At 39.1% G+C, this 27,208-nt stretch overlaps 1 protein-coding gene and 1 long non-coding RNA gene across 4 annotated transcripts in view; one reads left to right on the top strand and one right to left on the bottom strand.

The window, feature by feature from the left end:
• The window catches only part of LOC142829179 (uncharacterized), a 35,010-nt gene extending 33,967 nt beyond the window's left edge, over positions 1–1,043 (top strand). For both annotated transcript variants that reach the window (XR_016349683.1, XR_012903571.2), the window contains one exon: positions 45–1,043. This is a non-coding gene — a long non-coding RNA (uncharacterized LOC142829179). The remainder of the gene's footprint in view (positions 1–44) is intronic.
• LUZP2 (leucine zipper protein 2) overlaps positions 1–27,208 on the bottom strand; it is a 446,738-nt gene that overhangs the window by 6,511 nt on the left and 413,019 nt on the right. Inside the window, exon 11 of one of the 2 annotated variants that reach the window (XM_014573955.4) lies at positions 13,356–13,442. The exons of the other annotated variant lie outside the window; for it this stretch is intronic. Within the exon in view, the coding sequence (XP_014429441.1) occupies positions 13,356–13,442 (87 nt within the window). The remainder of the gene's footprint in view (positions 1–13,355; positions 13,443–27,208) is intronic. 2 annotated transcript variants of the gene reach the window in all.

The raw sequence follows: 27,208 nt of genomic DNA, 5'->3' as shown, positions 1-27,208 counted from the left end.
TAAGGCACCCCTTCTAAAATTTTGTTGTCTGTCTCTTTCTGCAGGTGGTGAGGGCCATCAATTCTGAGCTGCTCAACAGGCTCGTCTGTCTAGCAGATCTGGACAGAGTCATGGCCGGCTTTGCTGCCCTTGGCTTCCCGAATTGTGAAGGGGCACTCGATGGGACACACATTCCAATCCGTGCACCACCCGATCGAGCAGCCCAATTCATTAACAGAAAGGGCTACTTTTCTATGGTCCTCCAGGCCCTGGTCGACCATCGTGGCCAGTAATCTGACATTTGTGTTGGGTGGTCAGGGCGGGCACATGATGCCCGCATCTTCAGGAACTTGTACCTCTACTGGAGGCTTCAGGCAGGAACATTTTTCCCGCATCACGACTTTGCGGTTGGGGATGTGCACATGCCGGTGTGCATAGTGGCTGATGCGGCCTACCCCCTGATGCCGTAGCTGATGAAGCCCTACACCGGCCACCTGGATGTGAGCAAGGAGCAGTTTAATGCTCACCTTAACCGGGCTCGCAACCAGGTGGAATGTGCGTTCGGACATTTAAAAGGGAGATTCCGGTGCTTGCTCACATGGCTAGACATGGGGGAGCGCAACATCCCTGAGGTGGTGGCCGTGTGTTGCGTTCTCCATAACCTGGTGGAGAGAAAAGGGGAGGCCTTCCTACCAGGGTGGGGTACAGGTGCTGATGGTCAGGAGAGGCACTTTGCCCAGCCCCGGTCTGCTGTTTGCATACGGGAGGCCCTATGGGAGCGATTCTCAATTGGAGGCCACTGACTCTACTGAGGGGCTTCTGCCTGGGGACTGGGCCCTGGCCGAATAAAAGCTTCCCTCCTCAACCCATCTCCTGACCCTGCTGGTAGAAATAATAAACACCAGGGTTTGTCTCAAAATAATAAGTTCTGTTTTATTGTTATAAATATCAGTCACTGAAAAATTGTATAACGTTGCAAACATAAAAAAGCTTTTGTTGATTTTTGATGTATAAAATATACTTTCATGACAAACTATGTACAATAAACATTTTCTTTAACACAATCCTTGTTATTTAACTGGGGTGATGGGGGTGCTTGAAACCTGGAGGGGGAAGGGGACTTGAAACCTGGAAGGGGGACTTGAAACCTGGAGGGGGGAAGAGGATCAGGTTTCACGGTGCTTGCCTGCTCGCAGTCTCCTGCTTGGGCCTCGTGTTCGGGGTCCACCATGGCCACGGGATCGGGTGGGGCGACTGTCCGTTGGCTGGACAACAGAGGGTAGGTGCTCTTGGGACTGGGAGGTGTGGGGGAGAGGAGGGCCAGGGGGAGAAAGGGGCTCAGGGACTGGGGGGGGCTGGGGGAGAGGGAGGTACAAGGGGGGAAAGGGATGGTGCTGTGGAAGGGGGGTTTGGTGGGGCGGGGTCATGGGGTGCTGGAGGAGCAGGACCAGGCACAGGTGCAGGCAAGCTGCAGATCCCTCTGAGAGTGGCACACAGGGACGTGCGCTGCTGGACAAGCTCCCCCATCAGCCGATCATGCCACCGAGCCTCTGCCTCCGCCCTCTCTCGAAGGATGGTGTTGAGGTCCTGCACAGCCGCCACATGCTGCCTCAGGATGTCCGCATACACACGCCTGTGTCTGCGGCTCCCATGTCTCCAAGATGGAGATGGAGGTGGGGCTGGGGTGCTGTGGCCCTCTTGCACGGCTGGTCCAGCTGTGGAGGAAAAGAGGAAGACACAATCAGTCATAAAAAACTGGACTATGTAGCACTTAAAATACTAACAAGATGGTTTATTAGGGGATGAGCTTTCGTGGGCCAGACCCACTTCCCCCCCATGTGTTACACAACCTCTCTGCACTCACCTGCTGCTTCATCTCTGGCATCAGATGACACCTGGGAGGCCTCTGGGGTTTGCATGAGTGGCTCCAGAGTGAGGGTCCCAGTCTCCTCACTGTCCTCCTCCTCCGGCACCATGTCCCCGTCTCCAGACTGCTCTGGCTCTTGCTCTGGCGCATCCACCACAGGGTCCCCCAAGCCTGACTGGATGAGACGCAGTGGTGTGCGTGCTTCACCGCCACCCAGGATGTGGTCCAGCTCAGAATAATAGGGGCAGGAGTGGGGGGCTGCCCCAGAACGGGAGCTGTCCTCCCTGGCCTTCACATAATCTTGGTGCAGCTCCTTAACTTTGGAGCGCACCTGGTCCTGGGTGCAGGGGTAGTGTCCTTTCTTGGCCAGGGCCTCTGCCATGCGGGCAAAAATGTCCACATTTCGCCGCCTGGTTTGTAGGGCTTGTAAGGCCTCCTCCTCTGCCCAGAGCTCGAAAAGGGTCTTGAGCTCTGGCCCAGACCATGCCGGTGCCCGGCGTTTGGAGCTCCTGGTTGGGTCCCCAGAAGGCTCTCTAGAAGGGCCAGGAGGGTCTTGGGGCTGGGACATGCTGCACCTAAGTAGCCGTGTGCTCTGGCTGCTTTGCTGCCACAAGTGGCTGTGAGGATGCCTGTCCCTTTAAATAAGGGCTGCAGACAGGAACCAGAGACATGCAAGGCATGTCCCAGATTGTCCACCAGAGCTTCTTCCTGGAGGCCATTATTTTCGAAAAAAAGTCCTCCCTGCGTCCACACACACTTATTTTCGACGGATCTCCGTCGAAAAAGGCGTTCTTCCTCGTGAAATGGGTTTTCCGCCGTCGAAAGAAAAGCCGCGTTTTCGATTTAATTTCGAAAGAACACGGCTGTAGTCTAGACGCAGGTGAAGTTTTTTCAAAAAAAGGCTACTTTTTTCGAAAAAACCCTTGAGTCTGGACACAGCCAATGATAGGTAGAATGCCTATGTGTACATGAGCAGGGAAATCATTCCCTTCCACTGAGTAGTGGAGACATAGCAGGATTTGAGCTAAAATTGTGCCAGAAGAACAAGTCTTTCGGTTCTAACCCACTGCACAGCATCTCCATTTGACAAATCTTTACTGGAATATCTCTCTAGTTTTTTTTCAAATCTGGGAAGGTTTAGCACTGGTATCAAATGGAAACATTCTAGGATGGATGGCTATGTTTCATATTCAAGTTCTCCAAGTCAATGCTCTACCTCAAATTTTAAGATGGTATCAGCAAAATGAGGTGGTAGAGAAGCTCTTTTGACAGCTCTACAGTGTTGCAGGATCTATTGTGGCCCTCCCAGGGGAGGGAGTAGCATCACACAAGATATAGGCCTATTTCTCAGTCTTACTACACCTTGTAATGATTTTGAGCTGGATAAATATATATATATATATTTTAAATCTATTTACTCTCAGGAAGGACTCTCTGGGATTCATACATTATGTTTGTCCTCTTCCTCCATCTAATCAGAGAAGTTCAGCAAAGTTACCAGGCTTTATAACTGCAAAGAAAATAAATTTTGAAACACTCACCCCAGTATCACTAGGAGATAAGTTCGAATTAAGATACGCAACTTCAGCTACATTAATTGCATAACTTAAGTCAAAGCAGCTTAATTCGAATTTTGGTGCTGTCCACATTGTGGGAAGCCGAAGGGAGCACACTCTCCCTTCAACTTCTCTTACTCCTCATGGAAGCAGGACTACCAGCATTGAAGGGAATGCACTCTTAGTTCGAATTAGTATATCTTCACCAGAAGATCGACTGTGGCTGCTTTGATCTTATCTGTAGCGTAGACACGGTCTAAGTGGAAAATTAAGGCAACAGCTCTAGAAGATCACCTTTCCTCCCTCTGCACATGTCTACACTAGGAAGTTATTTTAAAATAACGTATTTCAAAATAATAACTCCCAAAATAACTATTTCAAAATAGTGTGTCCACACTACAGGGAAGTCTCGAAATTAGTCCGAGGCAGGCTCCCTTAATGTGGATGCACTATCTCAACTTACAGCTCCAGCAAGCACTAGAGATTAATTACTTTGAATGACTCTGGGGAGTAGTTATTTTGAAATAGCAGCAGCAGAGTATCCAGACTACTGCCATTTCAAAATAACTATTTTTAAAAAAGTGTTATTCCTCGTGGAAAGTGGGAGTTATTATTTTGAAATAGTCAGGCCCATATTTTGAAATAAAGGGTTTGGTAGTGTGGACACACTGCTTGTTATTTCAAAATACTGTAGTTCAGGGCTTAGTTAATCCACTTGAGAGCCCAACAAATACAGCTTGCATTTTAAGTGCCAATGTAAAAAACAACAACAAAAAACCAAATGAACAACAACAACAAAACCAGAGCTATATTCTTCATGCTTTTCCTATTCTTTGTGATCAATGAATAAAGAATGTGGATATGGGCTCCAAAGATGACAGAGATGGATGAGACTATACATTTGGGAAGCTATATTAATAAGCAAGAAAGAAGTGATTCAGCAGAGATACATTGGTCTAGTTACAAATATCTGATGAACCATGAAGGCTGTTCTATCAGGGTGTGTCTAGACTACAGGTTTTTTTAGAAAAAAGTAGTCTTTTTAAAAAAAAAAACTTCACCTGCATCTAGACTGCAGCCCGTATTCTTTCAAAAGTAAATCGAAAGAACACGGCAGTTTTTTCAATCACGGTAAACCTCATTTCATGAGGAATAACGCCTTTTTTCAAAAGTACTCCTTCGAAAAAAGGTGCTATTAAATGCAAACTGGGTTTTCAAAAGAGAGCATTGACTTTAAAGACTTTCTATATTACTAAGTTTTCTGATCCAGAGTCTAATGGTTACAGATAATTTATTAACTGAGTTTCATATCTTGTCCATAGATTTGTAGGCCCCAATCTTTCAGACACAGTATATGCAGAGCAATTTGTGAAATCAATGCAAGTTGCGTATGCAGAGAATGGAACACTGTCTGATCCCAAGATGAAAACTTCATAGAAAAAAAAGATCAGTCATGTTCATTTATTTGCAGGCTATGTTAACCTTATTTTTATTGGTATATTTTATATACTTTTCAATTTCAATTGTATATTTTCCCAGAGCATCTCATTAAAATGTAGTCTTGACAGGAATGACAATTTTTATGACTGGGTGAGTTTGGCTCTCTGGGAAAAAAATAAGGATAATTATTATTTTTCCTTCTAAACAATAGAACAACACTTCCATGAGCTGAATTTATTAGTGATGAGAGCTCATTAAATATTTTTCATGTGAAGATTAAAAATATTAATGATCTCTTTATTTATATTTGTAAAATAAAGCACCCATGGTACAATGCCTAAAGCAATTCATTTTTTATATACTCTAATGAACAAAGAATCTAAAATAGTAAATATTAAAGCAGCTAGACAATTAAGGCCTGGCATATGACAAAGTATTTATGCATCTTGATCAGTTTATATGCAGCTTGATCAACAGCATATCTGTATGTGAAAATTCAATTGATGAAATATGCAGCTTGATCAGTAAAGTATGTAAAAAATTAATACCCATAATACTCAGCACATCCAGTGAATTACAGAGCAGAGCTAGAGAGATACATTGCTGGGTGTGTAAATTATAAAGCTGGATTATACCAGTATTCATTCTCATTACCATATTTAAAAAATAGAATAAGAAAATTAGGTATGCTTCTTAACTAGGAAACTATTCAATTTGATCTACAAACTATACAACAACACGATTATGAAGGCATACAATTAAATCAGTTAACTAAGAGGTGCTCACAAAGAAAATTACCTACTGTAGATCAACTAATTATGTAACTTTCTTATTGATGTGGGTCCATACTTGGATGGCTAGCCTGCTCCATAACTGACACACTATATTTTTATCATGCTAGATAGATACTCATAGCTACGTCTAGACTACAAGCCTCTTTCAAAAGAGTCTTTCGAAAAAGCCTCTTTTGAAAGAGAGCGTCTAGACTTCGTCTACTGACGAAGTGGGTCTTTGCCCACGAAAGCTTATGCTCCTACACTTCAGTTAGTCTATAAGGTGCCACAGGACTCCTCATCACGTTTGCAGATTCAGACTAACACGGCTACCCCTCTGATACTAGACTACAAGCAGATTTTTTGAAAAAGCGAGGCGCTTTTCTGAGAGTCTAGATGCTCTCTTTTGAAAAAGCACAGTTTGCATTCAATAGCGTCTTTTTTCGAAAGAGTACTTTAGAAAAAAGGCGTTATTCCTCATAAAGAACATGGCTACAGTATAGACACTCGGGAAGTATTTTTTAAAAAGGCCACTTTTTAAAAAAAAAAACCTTGTAGTCTAGACATACCCATCCTGATAAACATGTTCCTAGCTGTAGTGCAGACAAGCCCTAGTGTTAAAGCTCCATAGAGACAAAAAGTGTGAGTGGAATTAAGTTGGTGTAAAACTGTATCTTTGGGATCAGAATCTGATCTGGAATCTCCTGGTTTCTCATTGCAAAGATAAAATATATTTAGGGTTTGGGCGCATTCACAAAGCCCAAATTTTTCTTGTGTTATTAGTTCAAATAGTGTTCAACTTTCAAGGAGGAAGTAGGTAAAAACTGCTAAATTTGGTGTAGTGGTTTAAAGCCAAACCCTCTGAAAGGAGAAATGTAAATGTTTTCAAGTCTAAAGAATCCAGATTTGCTCAAAAAATCATTACCCCTTCCAAACTTTTCCATTTATCTTGGTTTGGCATTTGCATTTCTACCAAACTCTAGGCATTGAATTTTATGTGTTTTTATATTGTTTGCAAATATGTCACACTGATATGTTTAGAATGATAAATTTTGCTCCCTGACTGGACTTGTACTAGACCAACTGAGAGAATTTAGAATTATAATGTTTTAGGTATCCAGGCATTAAACAGTGTTCCTCCATGCCCCTGTTTCCCATTCTAGAGATTTCTTTCCCTTAACTAATTCCAGTGCTGCCCACAAGAAGAATATTTTGACTTGTCCCCTCAAAGTTGCAAGGCCAAAGACTTAACTAGAGGCAATGGTGCGTCATTTGCTTACATCCACTTCTGCACTTGATTTGTTAACTGTTAGTCTTTTTAAAATCACGGTAATCCCCTAACTCTCACAGATGGTTCATGTTTATACAAACGGTACTGCTGATTCTTATTTTAAAATACACATGAATTATAGGTTTTCCAGGACCAAATTCAATATGGCATAACTATGATAAGATACAGAATAGATTTTTCTTCTGAGAACTGTCCTTTACCATTAGCAAATTACTTCCAGGTTTATACAAGGACACACAAATAACCCTCTCATCAGCTATTATAATGATCCTCTTAAATATCTGGTGAGCTTCCAAACAGCTTATTAAAGAAGATATGATACTAAATATATGTAATAAACTTGAGTGTGCATTTCCATTAGTTTTTGATTAAGATATCCCTGCAGTTTTCCACACTTTAGTACTCTTGTTTTGGGAGCTTAGCGTATAGGCTTACCAGTTAAAAACAAATCGTTTTAACCGTTCACGACTTTTATAGTCTTTCTTTAGGCATCATGGGATAATTTAAGTCAGATTCAGAACTAAAGCAACCTGAAGTAAAAATAAAATTGGTACTGTCAGGCTACATCTACACTGCACCTTTATTTCGGAATAAGCTATCCCAGAAGAAATAATCCAAAACAGTTTATTTCGAAATAGCACATCTACACACCAAATGATCATTGAAATAGCACTAAGCTGTTTCAAAATAGAGTGTCCACACTGAATGGATGCTAACTTCCATTAAAGGCCACCTGGAACCACTTCAGGTAGGGCATGAGGAACAGCAGTTACTTCCTGGAGCTGCTGCCTGAGGCTGAGACACATGCTTAAAGGAACCCCCCCTGTACTGGGGGAGAAGTGGGAGGAGCGAGAGCAGGAGCGGGTGCGGGTGCAGGCAACATGCTGGAGACCAGGGATTGCATGGCTGTGCACATGGTGCAGCCCTTATCCAGCATCTCCCACCAGCATCTCCCACCAGGTATCTCGCCGCAGCTGGATGACTTCCTGCAGTCTGCGAACTGTGGTCTGCTCCATGGATTAGAGTGGCATGAGGTGCTCCCTCTGGACCTCATCCATGGGTGTGGGTCCCTTGGGTTCTGGAGCTGCCCCGGGTGGTGTCAACTGCCTCCCCCTCTCACAGCTGGTCCAGCACGTGCTCAATGGGTCCAGTGCTGGCTTCATCTGGCTCCTCCTTTTCCATGTCTCTGTCTCCTGGTAGGACAACAAGAGGCGCCTTGAGCCCCAAGTCCATTACTGGGGTGGGGGTGGGGAAGGAACTCCCCTGCTCCCAGGATGCAGTCCAGGTCCTTGAAGTAAGGGCAGGTCCTTGAAGTAAGGGCAGGGGGAGGTGTGGGGTTCTGCCCTGCAGTGGGAGCTTTGATCTCAGGCTCTGGCATATGCCTGGCAGAACTCTCTCTTTCATCCACACCTGCTCCTGCATGCAGATGTGCCCCTTGTGGCCAGGCTCTCAGCCATCCGACCATAGACATCTGTGTTCCTGCATCTGGTGCGGAGGTCTGCCTCCTCTCCCCAGAGCTCAATAAGGTTCAGGATCTCCACACCAGACCAGGAAGGCATAAACCTGTTTTGGCACAAACCTGTTTTGGCCCTGGGAGCAGTTTGACTGTTCTCTGGGAGCAATGGAGGGAGCAGCAAACTGGCTCATTTTGGGCAAATTCTGAGGCAGTGGCAGATGCTGGATGGCTCAGGGCTGTATCTATCTATTTAGATATCTACCTATATATATATATATATATATATATATATATATATGGAGATATACTGATCTCATAGAGCTGGGAGGGACCTTGAGAGGTCATTGAGTCCAGTCCCCTGTCCTCACAGCAGGACCAAGTACCATCCCTGACAGATTTTCCCCAGATCTCTAAATGGCCCCCTCAAGGATTGTGCTCACAACCCTGTGTTTAGCAGGCCAATGCTCAAGCCATTGAGCTATCCCTCCCCCCAGGGCCTCCTGCATGCCACAAGCTCTTTCCCCTGAGGCTGCAACTTTAATAGCTCCAGGGAAAGAGGGGCTATAGAGTTTGGCTGAGTGTAGACAGAGCAGCTAGTAGGGCACCTTGGGAAGGACTGGAGGTCTCTTATCCTGAAATAACTACAGCTGCCATATTCCAGAAAAGGTATTATTTCTTGTACAATGAAGTTTACCAATGCCAAAATAAGCTGCCTATTATTTCAAAATATTTTTGAAATAACACAATTGCTGTGTAGATGGTCACATAGTTATTTCAAAATAACTTTGCGGTGTAGACATACTCTCAGAAATGTCATAATTTTACTATATTGGCTAAGAAAGGGAAAGAAGCAAGCAGAGTGATCAAAACTTTGCTGTTAAGAATGATGGAAAAATTATGAAGCTAAACCCCATGGTTGCTTAGAAACATGTGTATGTTTTGGTCCAGTGCTCAATGTCCTCTGCCACTGAATGATTAATGAATTTGCTGTGTTTGTGTACTGCAGGAACATAAAGGTAGTAAATAAAATCTGTCCCACTTTTGTTTTTCAGAAAAGGCCGAGCAAGGGCAAACAATGAGAGCTAGAAATTTAACACCAAAGGATGAATCTAAAATATTTAAATAAAGCAACATTTTTTAAATTGTGTGATGTTATTTCTGACACCTTGCAATAGGTAATTCTAAATGTTGTGTTTTATATGCATAATGTTTGTCTTCACTGAATGTTGTGTTTCATGTACATAAAGTTTACCTGCACTGAAGAAGATAGTGAATGTCCTTTTGATAGTAATTTGTGTGTGTGTGTGTGTGTGTGTTACAAATTGATAATATTCTTCATATTATTGAAACTAGAAGAGCCAACTTTCTGTTTAAGACATTGTTCAGTCCAGAGTTCTACTAGAAGGGCTTGCTATGCACTTTAAGTAAACATACATGAAGTGAAATCCTGTTTCCACACAAGCCAATAAAAAGAAACTGCCTTTCGCTTCAACTGAGCCAGGATTACACTGGATTTCAGGATTTCACTTCAACTGAGCCACTGGAAAATATCCTCCTGAAAAGAGAAGGTTCTTAAAGTGTTTTCTAAGTGTTAGGGATAAGAAAATTAGTATTGGAGGCAAATAGAGGTCCTGACTCAGTCAAAATCTCAATTTAAATAAACCAAGACAGTAATATTTCAAGATGCTTTAACTACTTGTAGCCATTGAATGTCCCATTGGAGGTGCAGCTCTTTTTTTTCAATCCATCCAATTTCCAAATGAATGAATTTAATTCTATTTATCTGGATCCAACTTGTAAATAACATTTTATGTTATGTCACCTTAGAAATTAATATAAATATACATAAGTCAAAACCAAAAATTTCAGCAAGACTAGAAAATTAAAAATAACCAAAGTAATTGGCCATAAGGAGCACAGAGAAAAAAATCTGATATATTTGACAAAATATTTTACTTTCTCTTCTTTTCTTTAGAAGTTTAAAATACCATATGTTCTTTTACAGTAGTCAGTCATTGGAAGAGTAATACTTGTACAAAGTAAATGGGATATTGTTAATCTGAAAAACAATTAAGAGATTTTTCCACCACTCTGAGGCCTGGTCTATACTACATGGGAAGGACCAAGTAAGATACGCGACTATGTAAATTATGTAGCTGCATTTCGCATTTCACCACTGACCACACACCAGGAGGTCAATGGGAGCAAACACTCCTGTCAGCTTCCTTTACTCCTCGTGAGGAACAGGAAGACTGACACCAATGGAGAAACCCTTTGAGCTCAACCTAGTGGATCTATACTATACCTCCTAAATTGAACCCTGGAAGATAAATCACGGTAGCATCGATCTTTCATGTAGTATAGACGTGCCCAGAGAAAAGAGTTACTGAAGCTTTCTTAGAAACATCTTGATTCATTAATTCCCAGTTTTTAACTCACTTTCAATTTTTTTATTTAAAAAAAATAAATGGTAGATCAGAACTTGTTGTACATCTTTGACCACCTTTACTGCACTTTGTCTATTGGGACATAATATTTAAAAATTCTGACAATTTTTAAACATTTCCTATTTAAATTTAAAAAAATCAAAATAAAGTAAAATGAACAAGGAAGGGGGGATATGTTACCATTTTCCTTCCCACACGTGGAATTTACTCAAAATGACACAGGTCAAATGTTCAGTCAAGATGAATGTCCTTAAAAGAAGAAATCCCCAACTTTCCAGTAGGTAGAGTATTAGCTTCTGGTTCTGAAAAGTCCTAAGATAAAATAACATTTTTGGATTTTTTTTTAAAAGGATAGGAATTTCAAGTCTTTTTTCAGGTTTCTAAAAATGTCAAATTACAGTTTCTGTCCCTTCTGTGAAGCTGGACTCAAGATGAGTGAAACATCATTTTCCCTGGGGGTTAATAGCTTAATGCAGTGGTCTAGCTTGTTTTTCTATGACCTTGAGAGTTACTTGGCCAAGAGTACTAATGCCTGGTAGGGCCACCCAAACCAGACAGGGCAAAATGTGGGATCAAATGAAGAGCAATCCATTGGCCCTCCAGATTGGAGGTTGAAAGATAGATCAACAATCTATCCTCATAAAAAAGTAATGGAAATGCAAGGCAGCTTTTCTGGAAAGAAGCAATATAGGCATGATTGACAGAGACTATGTTCATGCCATAAGTAAAATCTGACATGTCAGGAACAGTGCAGATTCAGAGATTTGGATTTACAGGAGAAAGAACATAAAAATATGTATCAGTGTAGTATAAAAATCATGTTAACTCATTTGAGATTATATGCATTACTCAATTTTCTGCTCAGAATAATGTGACAATCACAACTAAACAGTGTATCCTATTGGTATAGGTATTTGATATTTGAAACATAGGGATAAGTTAAGACATTAAAGCAGTAACTCTACAAGTCTCAAGACCTGTAAGACAATAGCTTAGCAAAATCAATTAGGGCCTAAAAGCCAAAGAGCATTAGCATAAGGAGCTAACCAACTAATTCTAATTCATAAGTTATCACAATAGGGAATGTTTTAATGACTAAACAGCTGGTAAGTAATCACAAGATGCTAATTCATACCAGCTTAAGATATTTTTAGTTAGGGACATCAGCAGATGTCTGACCACAAGAATGCCATGGCAACTAACTGATGTATATCCTAATAAGCTTAAAACATTAACCTATGGGAGAGTGGCACATTCAATAGTAGTTGAGTGATGAAATACAAATAAGGAGAAGGGGAAAAATCTAGTGAATATACATTAAGCATAGTGGTGTCAGTGTAATACATTATAAAGTTATATCCAAGGCTGTGTGCTTTGGGAGGGAAAGATGCTAGGACAATGATCGCTGATGATGGTTATGATGGTGAGGAGGAAGAAGAGATGGAAAAAAAATCTGAATGCTCATTCTGTATTATCTCCACCTGCCTTGAAGGTAGTGAAGTTGTTAATTTTATTAATAAAACTATTATAAAGGTAGTGTGATTTCCCAAGTATCCATGTTGCAACCACACACATCAGGGCTCCCAACTGAGCAACTGATAATACTTGCCCTGATCTTGAGGAAAAAACGTACCAAATTTATGAGTGCTAATTGGGGAAACCATAACTGTTTAAACGTTGGATGAAAGGTGTGTAAACTGCTAATTATTGCTGCCTGCAGGCTTTCCAGTTTCCTGCAGATATTAGTAGGTGTTATATTTAAGGAACACTAGTGTATTTAGTATTTCACTCCAGGCTCCTTTGCCTCATTTTCTCTTACTGTTTTTCATGTCTCATCAGGACATTTGCTAAGACCGCATTAGTGTAATATCCTTTGCAATATCCAGGGAATCATTCAAATTTGCAACACTCTACTATTTTTGGTGTTCATGGTTACACAGGCCATAAGAAATTGCTTTGAGATTCATGTTAGTATGCTGTGGCAATGTCTTAAGTGAGTCAGGGCTGCTGTCCATTGTGTCTGATGTGTCACAGATTGGAGTTTTCAGCTTGTTCCCTAGTCGCTGACTGGCAGTGGACAAGATTGTAGACTTTTACCTTTACATTGTCCCTGTTACTACTCAAGTGACACATCTTCCTTGGGTCCTTTCCCCTCCTCTCCCCCAAAGCATTTTTTATGTTTATGTTTGTTTATTACTGTGAATGTTATATAATGGCATTCTGTGCCTCACTGTAGCCCAGGAGCTGTCCAACCAAACCTCTAAGGGAATAAGTAGATTGCTGAACTGACTAATCATTAAATCACATCTCTTCCACTGCTTTGCTTTCACAAAAGCTTTACCAACCTCTAAAGAACACAAAGGGACTACACTGCATACTTGTACTCCAAAGAGTTTACTTCACAGAAACTGAACATGAAATAGATTTTAAAATGTATGTATTGGATTGATTATTAAACAAATAGATGGCATTAGAATGGTCTCTAAGGCTTTAATAATTCCTTTCAGTCTATATTAAATACTGAGTCCCAAATGGGTTAATCTTACGTCTTGAGAATCACACTCCTGGATGCTTTGATTTGCTTCCTTTGTTGAGGCAACATGAAGAGTCTCCTTATCTGCTGAGGTATTTTGCTGAAGGTGGGAAAGAAAGAAGAAAATGGAAAAAAAAGTAAATATAGAAGCAAAATGTAAACAGAATACACCTGAAAATCAGGAATGCAAGCAGAATTAAATTAAGTAATTTGTCAATTACTGTACTCCTATAACCAATTACTCTCTATTTTTTTTCAGGGCATTTGCTTCTTGCAAAACATTTGATACATGCAATTACTTATATTTAAATCAATAATAATGATTTCCTCTCAGAAGACTGAATCATGAACATTATTTTATTTAATGATAAGCTTTGCCTTTAAAAGCACTCCCTTTATATTAATGAGTAATGGAACACAATCTAGCCTAGTTTCTTCTCTGCGTCCAGATATAGTCAACACACAAGGCAGGGACGTGAAAGGGAATATTAGTAATGGTACTCTTCAGCCACGTTTGCTGATTAGCATGAATTGGAACATCTTAATTCCAAATGGCCTTATCTTATTCCAAATGGCTGCATCTTACGGGACTTTAGACAAGTTGCGAACTGGGATGAGGCCAACATGCCTTTCTCTTCTTTATGCCTACAATATGTCCCTTAAGCCAGGGTGTTTGAGTATTGGGAGCAATTTGTGTAGGAACTGACTATGTCACACTAAAGCAGCTGAGAGATCCTTAACACTGCGGAAATTCCAATTGTCCATTTTCAGCCCATCACTGTGTGGTGATTAGAGACAATGGTGCAAAGAGACTGAAACAGAAGGAATAAAGCTGGATGTGATTTTGATACAGAATCTATACACAGTTACATGATACAGATATACATCAGCATCATACTTTTGTTGTTTACATGTTTATAGTTCCAGGTTCCCTCAGCCCTAACAAGAAGTACCATAGAGTGACATGACTGGATAAATATATAGGATATTTTAAACATATGCACTATTGTATTAGAAGACATCTTCAGATCAGTTGTACATATGATTTGCTAATAAAATACAAATAAAACGTAAACCATACTGAAAAATAAAATGTAGCATACAATTGCTATTGTGGTACAATATGCAACATGAATGATGAATTATGGTAAATCAATATCACAGCTTCGTCATTATGAGTTACATAGCAATATCTGCTCTAAAAACATGATCATAGTGAAAACTGCTACACTATTTATTGTTTTCCTATCAGAAAATCTTTAGAGTCTGATCCAAAACCCAGTGAATTTAATAGGAAGAGTTCAGCTGACATCAGTGGAATTTGAGTCAGGCCCTATCCCCCCCCCCCCCCCCAAATGTGATATACCTGAATCACCAGAAAGAGAACTGATGACTAATATCAGAGACTATGGACTATCAATAAGGCTCATAAACATTGATTTTTTTGGAATATATTGTAGGATTTATTCTCTGAGAATGTATTAAAATATATTCTCAGAGAATAAATCCTATAATAAATTCCAAAATCAATGTTTACGAGCCTTATTGATTTTGATATGAGTTTGAAGTCATGAAAAGTTTAGCATCTGCGTCCTGATGAACACTTTCAGATGAGATTGTGTTTCTGCATAGTCTTAGCTGAGATCCCAAAACAGATAATCTTGCATTTTGTCCAAAGTTTTGCAACAAGAGGCAATCTAATCACCAATTTTGGTGACATTCAATGACCAGTTTTGAAAGTTTGCTGTGTTTTTAGAGCACTGACAATGTGCAGAAATGCACTTTATATCTGTGGATATTTGAGGACCATCTTTTCTGCTCATATATTAGCACTTTTTCCGGAATAGCGTCCGTGGCCAATGTAGACACGCTTTTCCGATCGTCATTTTCGCGATCGGGGCTTTTTTGCGGAAAAGACTACTGTGCTGTCTACACTGGCCCTTTTCCGGAACAGTTTCTCCGGAAAAGGACTTTTGCCCGAATGGGAGCAGCATAGTTTTTCCGGAAAAACACTGATGATTTTACAGTAGATCGTCATTGCTTTTCCGGAAAAGCAAGCGGCCAGTGTAGACAGCTCGCAGCTTATTCCGGAAAAACGGGTGCTTTTCCGGAATAAGTGGCCCAGTGATAACATAGCCCTTGTGTTTGAGAGATACCTATGTAGCTTGTCTTTTTACTTAGAGAACACGGTGCCAGACCTGAGATTAACTCTTGCTGGCAACAGAAAGGACCACTGTGATGACCTAGTCTGGATACCTAAATAACATGACCATAGAACGTCCCGCAAATCACTTCTACAGCATATCTTTTAGAAACATATCCATACTGATTTAGAAATTGCTTGTGATTCAGAACCCACCATGCCACTTGGTGGCTGTTCCAATGGTTAATTACTCTCACTGTAAAACATTACCACCTCATTTCTAATCTGGATTTGTCAACATATTGATCATGATATGCCTTTCTCTGCTACACTGAAAAGCTCATTATGAAATATTTATTCCCTATGTAGCTATTTATAGTCTTTAATCCAATTACCTCTTATTATTCTCTTTGTTAAGTTAGACAGATTGATTAAAGTATAGTGATAGAATCAATGAATTCCTATTCATTTATCTTCTCTGATCTTCTTTCCATTTTACAACCTTTTTCCTGATTTGTTGATACCTGAACTGGACTCAGTATTCTCCCAGTGCCAGATACAGAGGTAAAATTCCCTGTTTATGCCTCTAAGGATTGTATTAACCCTTCTGGCCACAACATTGCTCTGGAAGCTCATATTCAAAGGGCTGACTCACAAATGATACGAATGAATGCCTTGAAACAAATCTTTAAAAATTAACAGTTTTGAAAATAAATGTTCATCTCTACTAAAAAGGGAAATAACACTTCTGAGTTGAACTAAACAACTTAGCAGATGACTGTCACATAAAAATGCCACTGTGTGTTTGGGGACAAAACAGCTCCTGGACTCCTTTCACATTTTGCTAAGCCCCACTGAACCCTCCCTAAAGCTTTTAAATCCAGGATTTCATATGTGAAATATTTTTCCAATGGAACTGTTCCCCCCAGTGCTACTTTGAAAAATGCAGGTGAGACCTTTCAAGCTTGCCCCCAAAAAATCAATTTTCAAAATTCTCATATTTGCATTAAGTAAAGCTGTTTACAAACCATTTAACATGTATGTTTGCAGCTGAAACTAGAATCCATTTGTGTCTGCCTGGCTTGCAACAAAAATACCAGGATATTTAGAACAGAAAAGCAAGTCAAAATCATTTATCGGAATTCTCCTACAAACTGCACTGGAATAAATGACAAACTCCAATTCCAGGATGTGCTCTCTAAATGTTGTAAGCTTCTATCTATAGATTTTTCCTGTTCTAAACTACTTTGTATTTTTTTTATTTTCAAAAATATACCACATTGTTATAATCTCTTTAGTCTCACCATTATTTCTCTACTGCCTCATACCACTACCTCATTATGGCAATTGAATTGCTATCTTGTCATCTTGTTTGACTTTGATATGTAGTTGAACTCTTTATTCAATTATGCTGTTATTTAAGTGTTTTTTTTCCTCCTCCTCTTCTTACAAGGCTAGCTGAGCCTGTCTGTGCAGCCATTATTTAAGTCAGGAAGCACTTACATGAGAAGTCCTACCAACATTGTTGAGAATTGCCATAGTGCCCACCAACATGAATAACTGTTCCAACTTCAGGTCATTTTTTTCCTTACACGCAACCCACTTGCTTTCTTTTCTCTCGGTTTAAGTTTTACAGTATCAGTGAATTAGTCTGTATTCTGAGAATCAAATTACATGAAAGGCATTCATAAACACTTAAAGGATTTCTGCCAGACTTTATTCTCAAACAAATATCCAGCTTTTATAAACCCAAGTAGTCACAGGATTTTATAAAAATTAGTGGTCTCATCTGCACATTAATGCCTGTAAAAGTGACCAAGAAGTCATACCCAGAATTATGCCCTGAAACCTACTGGCTATTTTAGTCTAAACTGAACGCGAAGTTTGTCCAGGGATACATTTTACCCTTAGAAGCATCAAAGGCCAAGACTAGAAACATTTAAAAACATTTACAGGAAGTGTTTAATACCCTGCTCTATGGTATCCATCAGGACAGCTGACGTCAACCTCAGAGGCTGATGGGAGTTTTTGTCAGGTCCTTCCCATGAAACCAGAAGGACAGAAAAAAGGAAAAATAAATTAATACCTAGTTTGGTTATAGTCTTTGAAGAGCCCTGTGCAAACTCAGAAGGGGAATAGCCTGAAAACTGCTTCAATTTACTTCAAGAACTTTTTTTTACTTCTTTTGGATAGAAAGGCATGTCATGTCTGGGAAGGGTGATCAGGGAGATGTGTGTTGGTAACATTTGCAAGGGAGGATGAGGATAGTTTAATAGCTGGGAGTTGGAGTAGAGTTCTTAGTGCTTTTCTGGGCTAGCTATATCGTGAAGTATCCTGAAATGTCTCATCCCCTTAATCTGTGGCATTTGTCACATCCCTCCAAAACACACTGCTCACATGATTTTTTAAGGGTCCATTAGGAAGAGATGCATGGCCTGACTAAGGCTTGAATCATTTCTGGGCACTTTACAATTGCAGTCCTTCCTCACTGCTTTCTGCTTCTTGTGCTGTTCTTTTTTGTACAAAATGAGAAGTGACACATATGTGTTTCCACAAAATTTTTTGAAGTAATCAAAATTAGTTGGGGGTCTCTCAATAGCTGGAGACATATACAAAAGGCAATCTCTTCGGGTACATCTACACTGCAGGCTAAAGTAAAGGTACGCAACTTCAGCAATGTTAATTGCATAGCTGAAGTCAAAGTACCTTAACTTGGCTTTTGGCGCTATCTACACAGCATCAAGTCAAAGAAAGAACACTCTTCCTTTGACTTCCCTTACTCCTCGTGAAATGAGGGTTATTGAAGTGGTAGTAAGAAGCCCATTATTTCAAAATCATTTTAAAATAACATGCTTGTTGTGTAGACGTGCACTCTGTTATTTCAAAATAACACAAGTTATTTCTAAATAAGTGTACAATGTCAACATAGCCTTAATTGAAAACCACAGAGAAGTCTGTACAACTTTTTGCAAATACTGGCAGTGTAAAGCAAATCCTCGAGTCAGTTTCTTAGCATAAGAACATAAGAATAGCTACATTGGGTCAGTATCCTGTATTCTGACAGTGGCCAATGCCAGATGTCCCAGAGGGAGTGAACAGAACAGGTAATCATCAAGTGATCAGTGTGACTATAAAAGCTTACATCTAAGAAATAATTAAAATGAGAAATTAATTAATGAGAAGCCAAACTCCTGGTAGTAATGAAACTATACAGACTATCAATGCCTAGGTCTGACAGTCACCAAGTGCAGCACAACTAGCAAGACATCCTAGCAAACTTTTTTATACTACACAGAAAATGTCTCTGAGCAAAGACCTATATATCAGTAAGAGGGAGTTCAGTTTTCATCCCTATTCAAATCTTGTTCTCTCTGGCCTAATAAATTCAAGTACAGATGTATAATGTATTACTTACATAGGATCCCAGAACACTTTACGAACTATGTGCTTAATCCTTACTGATTCAGTCTTTAAGTAGACACAACTTCCAGTGAGAGTTTCACATTTGCAAGGCATGAATTAAAATTAATAGTTCTAAAATCTGGACTTTTGCATGCTTAGCACAATTGAAATTCAAGCATCTTTCATGTGAAAAGCGACAGCTACTTGATACACTTTGTGCTACCGCGTACAGGGACATTTTGTTCAGGGACACCAGGGCAAATCCCTACTCTTACGAAAACTCCCACATGCCCGTTAACATTATTGCAGAAAAGATAAGTTTCCTTTCTCTTTCTAATTCAGATCTCAAGTGAACTAATATCAGTTGTAATGGTAATTCTGGAATACGAACTCATCTTGGAAATGGAGAGACACTTATGTCACACAAGCCCTGAAATATCCATGATAGTTATCACTTTTCATATCAAACAGATGATCTAGAAGTAGAAGTCTCCTTATCAGTTATGAATCCCAACTCATCCTTTCTGCTTCTAATTTTAATGAGAAAACTTAAAATTGTTCTGTCACTGACAATGAGAGCAAGAAAATTTGAGACAATGTTACACACACTCTTCTAACTTTTTAAACCAATAAAAGATATATTGGCATTGGAAAAGGTTCAGAAAAGGGCAACAAAAATGATGAGGGGTTTGGAATGGGTCCCATATGAAGAGAGATTAAAAAGACTTGGACTTTTCAGCTTAGAAAAGAGAAGACTAAAGGGGGATATGATAGAGGTCTATAAAAACATGACTGGTGTGGAAAAAGTGAATAGGGAAAAGTTACTTACTTATACCCACAATATAAGAATTAGGAGTCATCAAATGAAATTAATAGGCAGCAGGTTTAAAACAAACAAAATAAAAAGTTTTTCTTCACTCAGCATAGTTAACCTATGGAACTCCTTGCCAGAGGATGTGGTAAAGGCTAGAACTTTAACATGGTTCAAAAAAAGCTAGATAGATTCATGGAGGTTAGGTCCATCAATGGCTATTAGCCAGGACTGGTAGGAATGGTGTCCCTAGCCTCTGTTTCTCTGGAAATGAGTGATAGGGGAGAGACCATGTGAGGATTACCTATTGTGCTCTCTCCCTCTGGGGCATCTGGTATTGGCTACTATCAGCAGACAGGATACAGGGCTAAATGGACTGTTGGTCTGACCCAGTATGACTGTTCTTATGTTCTAAACATTGGTGTAACATACTTGCAACTATATCATAATAGTTTCCCTGTGGTATATAATGAGCCATAAATTTTTCTATATTTTCTTTGCTATTCTTCTATGTTCCTACCTTTTTAATCTCTGCTGTAGTTCTAAGACATAAAAGTAAAAGCACATGCATAAAAAGCCCTATGGGCAAAAATTAGGAAAGATCTCTTTCATTTCTGACATTGTTTGTGGTGTGTGGGACAGAGAGTGGAGAGGGGGTTGGTTGTGGGTTTTGTTTTTTAGACTATGTTATTCTTCAGCCTAAAATAATTCTCTAACAAAATCTAAAACTGTTGGGATCAATCTATTATTTTTAACAACCTTTCTGAGATAGCTCCAACCAAGCATTCCCAGTTACTATTATCTTTCCATTTACTCACACTGTATTCACAAAGTTACTATATTAAAGACAGTTCAATACAGGTTGAAACTTGGGAGTTGACTGGTGCCAAACCAGAGAATTTGCCAAACCACAGGAGGTCATTATTGTCTAGAAGCATTACAAACACTTCCACCACTTACTGGACTCTTAGAAGACATTTAGAGTTAATTGGAGCTAAATAACAGTATAAAACACTGAGAGCCAGGACTGGTGACTATAAACAAACATTATGAGACCACAAGAAACTTGGACACACCCATGATAAGTGGACAACTAACTAGCTAAAATTGTGCTGGGCCATGGATTTTTTGCGGACCAGAGAATGCTGGACAAGAGAAGTTCAACTTGTACTTTAAAAAAGTACAGAAATTGGAAATGATGGTTGTTATTGTTGTAACCTATAAATATAGGGGAAGAGATCTTGGGAGACAATACTGAAGATCAATATTATTTTGCTCTGGAAATTTACAATATAAATGTACTTAATGCAATACTTAGGAAACAACATAAAAGATCAGGCTAACAGACATGGACACACACACACATAGGGTGTGTCTAGACTACATGCCTCCTTCGACGGAGGCATGTAGATTAGCCAGATCGGAAGAGGGAAATGAAGCCGCGATTAAAATAATCGCGGCTTCATTTAAATTTAAATGGCTGCCCCGATCTGCCGATCAGCTGTTTGTCGGCAGATCGGGGGAGTCTGGACGCGATGCCCCGACAAAGAAGCCTTTCTTCATCGACACAGGTAAGCCTGGTTTCACGAGGCTTACCTGTGTCGATGAAGAAAGGCTTCTTTGTCGGGGCATCGCGTCCAGACTCCCCCGATCTGCCGACAAACAGCTGATCGGCAGATCGGGGCAGCCATTTAAATTTAAATGAAGCCGCGATTATTTTAATCGCGGCTTCATTTCCCTCTTCCGATCTGGCTAATCTACATGCCTCCGTCGAAGGAGGCATGTAGTCTAGACACACCCATACAGAGAAAGAAAAGTCATCTATGCCCTGAACTCATCCTTTTCAATCTTAGTACAACATTTGATATGCTCCTTCATTAGGAGTATAAGAAATTATTCATATATTTTCCAATGGCTAGACACAATATGTGCATGCTGGCTTAAATAAATATATTAACTGCACAAGCTAAAGGTGAGAATAATGATAATCTTAAATGTAATCTCTCCCTCTCTTTTTTCTGCATACAATATTTTAAATGGCTGTTTTAAAATTTCGTAAGTACACAAAAATATTAACCTATTTCTCAACCTTACATGTTGTAAAACTTTATTTCATATTCAATTACATTAACTATGATTTTAAATAAATTTGTTAAGCTCACTCCTATTCTAAAAAATTGTAAATAAACTCATTGACTTTAATGGGACTACTTACATACTCTAAGTCTTAAGTTGTATTAGTCTGCAACGTGAAAAACAACCAAAAAAATATATAGGATCATCAACTTTTGTCATCTGATGAAGTGGGTTTTACCCAAGCTCATGATCCTATATATTTTTGTTAGTCTCTAAAGTGCCACAGAACTACTCGTTTTTTTACATACTCAAAGTTCAGTAATGAATTCTGGTCAATTTCCCAAGACATGTTGCATATATGCTAAGAAGTTAGCCATGTGGTTTAACATACCTTGCTGAATTAGAGCCATAAGAATACTTAAACACAAAAGGAATTTCTGTAATGAAACTATGAGCAGCTTAAAATGGGTAGCTTAGAAAAGAAGCTGGAACTCACTGTTAACTATAGAATGTGTTACCTATACATGCCATGATTTTAACATTTTGAAGCTAGAGTTTTATAGTTAAATTATACCTATTCGTATTCTGAAGCAACTCAAACATATACGCATAATATGTGTGCACAATGCGGCACAAGGAGAAAACAACAGTATATTTATTTTCAACATATTAACAATTTTTCTGTCATGTGCTCCAGTGAGTGTTCATTTAGATATTACAATATGTTAAGCAAATTCTAAAAGCCTACCAAAAAGTACAACAAAATTTAAGAAAATCTCAATTCAACCATCAATATCTGTCATTTGCTCAAATGATTGTCATTTGATTCTCTGTTGCAGTCTCTAGGTAATAATAAATGAGACACAAACAAGATGCTGTTCTTGAGAATGTTCAGGAGTGTTTGGAAGATGCATAAATAATCACACAAAGATTTATACTTGCATATAAAGAAACCTTGTTCAAAATATAGAGACGGGGTGGACCACAATACAAGCTGAATATCCATTGTCAAAAGCCACTTTTATCACAAGATCCTATACTCTGTGAGGACAGTTGGCAATCAGGGAAAGTTTGTTTTCTTTTCACCATGGGTATTGCATTTTTGGCTAAAATGATTAGACAGAAGCACAGCGCAGAGTAGAACACCACTAGTGGAACACATATGGGTGTGCAAAAAAGGGGAGGAGGATCCCAAGGCAAACTGGAAAGAAAAGCCAGATTATTTTGTTAATAAGGTCCCTGATCTACCCAACATCCTGTCCCCTTAGCTCTATTTCAGCCCATTTTGGTTTTGCCAGAAGATATGTGCAGGTGAGCCAACTCTAATACTGTACTTCCAATACACTAATGAGATATGTGCTTTGATGACATGCAGCCTTCCAGGGATAAAATACAGCCAAGAAGTAAGATTTTGTTTGTGATTTTCAAATACAACTTATTCTCAACTAAAGTCCTTGAATGTATTGACATAAGTATATGCTTACATTAGAGATAGATAGGTCTATGTTCAGTTCACATACCTATTGCTCACATAATTTTCCCATGTATGTGGTGTCCTGGAGTTTTCATGTCCACTTAAATTATCTCAAATTCTCAGTTTGAAATTATAACTTGGAAAAAAACATTATTATAGAATTGCTGATGAGCAGAGCTGGGGAAAAAAACTGGTTAAAAGCACAGATATGGGTCAAACATTTGGTTAACTTGTTTTGAACTTGCGGAATTTGTGTCTGTCAATATAATTAAAATATCTGTCAAAATTAAAAAGCTGACTTTTCATAGAAAATTTTAGTTAAAATATTTTCAAAAGTTCAAACAAAAAACAACTTAATTTTGGTTTAGTATGTTAGTTGCAAATAACTGTTTTGTTTTTTGTTTTTTTTGGTGTACTGGAAGTTTAGAAACATTGAAAAAAGAATTCATTTCAGGTCAAACCAAAGCATAAATAATTAACCATAAACATAGAAATAATTAACAAACTGAAAAATTTAAGAAACATTTCAATTCAGGTCAAATGAAACATCTCATTTTGGGTATTAAGAACAAAGGAAGTGAAATTTTAGAATAATAAAAACTGAGACAGAGAAAGTGCTATTGTTCTCCTTCCCCCATCACATCTTTTACTCAATAGTCTAGTGGCTTCAGTGCATATACACCTTCATTTTCTTTTCTGTTTTCTGATTATATTGGTTAGAATTTTTGTTTAATTGTTTTAGGGACCAAAAGTTAATTTTTTCCAGTTTTGCCCTGTTCACCAATTTCTGTGATTTTCTTACATTGGCAGTAGGGGGCAGCTTTCCAATTGTAGTCTAGAATTTCACTTTAAAATGCCCCAGATAGTACATCAGTTCTCATGCCACCAACATGACAGAATACCAGACATTTTCTCCACAGCAAACTATCATGCTAACTATAAAAACCACCAATGGCTGAGCCCACATTACTTTCTTTAAGCAGCAATCCCCTATGTGAGTATATTCACCATTACATTACCAATAGGCATGTACTGCTTTTAATATGCTTCTCATGTTATCTTAGAAATATATAAAATGAACTCAGCAAGCAGGAGAATGTTTCCTAGTAATTGTCACTAAGCAAATATTGCTGTTTATGTCCCACTAGCTAGGTACGTTCCAGGGGCAACTATTGTCTACTAAGTATGTGATTATACATAAAGACCCCACATCACAAGCTTTGTCGTTTTTCAGATAAAATCTTACTTGGAAGATTTTCTAAAGGATACCATACTTTCCATTTCCAAGTCCATGACATTGTTGTAGTGACTATGACAATTACTTAAGCACTTAATGAAAAAAGTTACTCGTACTCTTTACTGTTACTGTTCATTTCCCTCCCCATTCTCTCTGGAATATTATTTTAAATCTCAAAACAAAGAGAGCCAGCATCTTTTAACTAGCTAATTCTCTGTGAACCTGCAATAACAGTTTTCTAGACCAAGAGCTAGCTAAGTTAGGGAACCCCCTGACACAGGCCAGTTCCTGCCTGAAGCACTTTCCTATGCCAAGCTAAAACATGACAGGAATGCCTGCCCTAGTTTCCCTCTTTATTCATATGAAAAGTCACGCAGACTCTCAGTGCGTAATATAAAGCCTATCTCTGGGCATAATTTCATAAACACTCATGTAATTCTTTCGTCAAACCCTGCAGTAACACTATTTTCCATTTGCCACAATAAACATAAAGCAGCTTTCCCCTGTCCACTGTGTCAAGTGAAATTAGCATTAAGCTTCCCACCCAAACCCAGGACTTGGATCTGAGTACCATTGACCTTGTTTGAGGTAAGTCTCAATTTCCAATAAACAGTCTAAATTATGTATTACAAATATATTTGGTCCAACAAATAGTAAATGATGAACACCCATTCCATACGCTTAGTTTAGCAGGGACTTTCTGAAATGACAATGAAAATTACTCCATAGTATTGCGACTGTGAAAATTTACATTTGTTTTACTACTATGAAATAAATTGAAAAATGTAGTTTCCTACCTGTATCTTATCAACAAGCCTCCTGCATAAAACTTATTGTGCACTAATGACAATTTGAGGGTTTTAAAATAAAATGTAGTGAGTTATGTTGACACAAAAGACATTTTTAATTATTTGAAAAATAAAACAGACTATCTGGAACAGGCGGTGAAGAATTGGAGACTCTGGAGTCAGTATATAATCCATTTGATGGGCTGCTAAGGAAAATCAAGTACCAAAAAAGATATATTATATCACAGAACCTCACTTGGTTCCAAAAATATCCATGAGTACAAATAATTCTTGAGAGATAATGTTCATGGCAGAGGAATATATGAAGCAATAAATAGCTTTTGTGGGTGATTAAATGCCAAAGCTCTTAAATGCAAAATCCACGTACTACCATTGCCATGGCTATTACACCTTGTAAACAAGAAGACGAAAGATCATTCAATAAACTAAGACATAAAAAAGAGATGAATGGTGCCATACTATAAGATGACCCTTTGGGTGAGGCAGAATGCAATTTCTATATCTATTCCAAAGAACAGTTACCGAATCATTCATGCTAAGTGTAATATTCCTGATGTTCACTGTCTATATTATAGCACTTGATATTTTGAACAGTTTGCATATTGGCTATCAAAATACCAGGTCTGAACTATACTGGATTAATGATGAAATCAGGCAATCATTTCCTCTCTGTTTCCCAGGGGAAACAATTTCATCCTCATATAATAAATCCAAGTTTGAGAATAAGTTTATGAGAATCAGAGAAAGTGAAGGGTAAGAAATGTCTATCTCTCTGTCCATCTGTGAGTCTGTTTGTTCAAGAACTCCTCCTAAATTATAAAAGCTAGGACCACCAAAATTGGCATGCAGCTTCTCTTAAAGCAAGGTAAGTGTGTTTATGACTTGCTGGACTTGGAATTCCACGACAACAGGCTGTATCTGGAATTTGACTCTCTCTCATAAAATGGAAAGGGGGAGGTCTGGTAGGAGGAAGTTATACTGTAGAATGACCATGTTGTGGGGAAGAGTAGAAGGGGAAGGGACAGCAAATGGCCAGAGATGGGTACTGACACTGTTACAACCCCATTGGGCTAGAAGGGGACGGGGTACAGAAAGGGACTACTATATAGTAGTATCTACTATATATTTCAGAGAGTTTCTGTTTGTATGTCTGACTGTACATCTCCCACAGAAGCACATGCATCCCTCCCCTGGCTATGCCCGCTGCAGAGGCAATCGATGCTTTTCACCTGGCCCTAAGCAGCTGCAGTAAGAGAGAGCTGGAGTTGTCCTCTTTCCCTGGGACGGCCTGCATACTGAACACCTATCCTCAGCCCAACCCCAGAACAATGATTTAAATGATGAAAAACAAAACATATTTGAGTTAAGGATCTGGGAGCTAACCATATTTACAGGATGGAAGAGTCTATCCTGGGAAGCAGTTGACTATAACATGGTGGATAATCAGCTGATCATGAGCACTCAGTGTGAAATTGTGGCTAAAAGAGCTACTGAGATCCGTGTTGCATAAACACAGGTACCTTCTGTAGGAGTAGAAAGTTTATATTACCTCTTCATCTCATACTGTTGAACTCAGTAATGGAATCTTGTGTCCAGTTCTGGTGTTCACACATCAAGAAGAATGTTGAAAAACTGGAGAAGATTTGAGGCACAAAAATAATTAAAGGATTGGAAAATATCCATTTATAAGGAAGACCCAAGAAGCTCAATATCATTTGCTTGCAACCAGTTTACCAAGCAATCCAGCTGTGTCTGTATTAACGCCCTGCTGTCTTTTTTATTTACCACTCCCCCATTTTGGGGAGGTCATCTGCAAACTTTATCAATGCTGCTTTTATGTTTGTCAGGTATTTGATAAAATATTAAATATCTTAGGGCCAATAAGAGATCCTTTTGAAACACCTGCTCAACAAT

The sequence above is a fragment of the Pelodiscus sinensis genome, chromosome 5 (assembly GCF_052426305.1).
Source record: "Pelodiscus sinensis isolate ZL-2025 chromosome 5, ASM5242630v1, whole genome shotgun sequence".
NCBI lineage: Eukaryota > Metazoa > Chordata > Testudines > Trionychidae > Pelodiscus > Pelodiscus sinensis.
The sequence above is the reverse complement of the archived record's forward strand: the minus strand, read 5'-3'. Positions and strand labels throughout refer to the sequence as shown.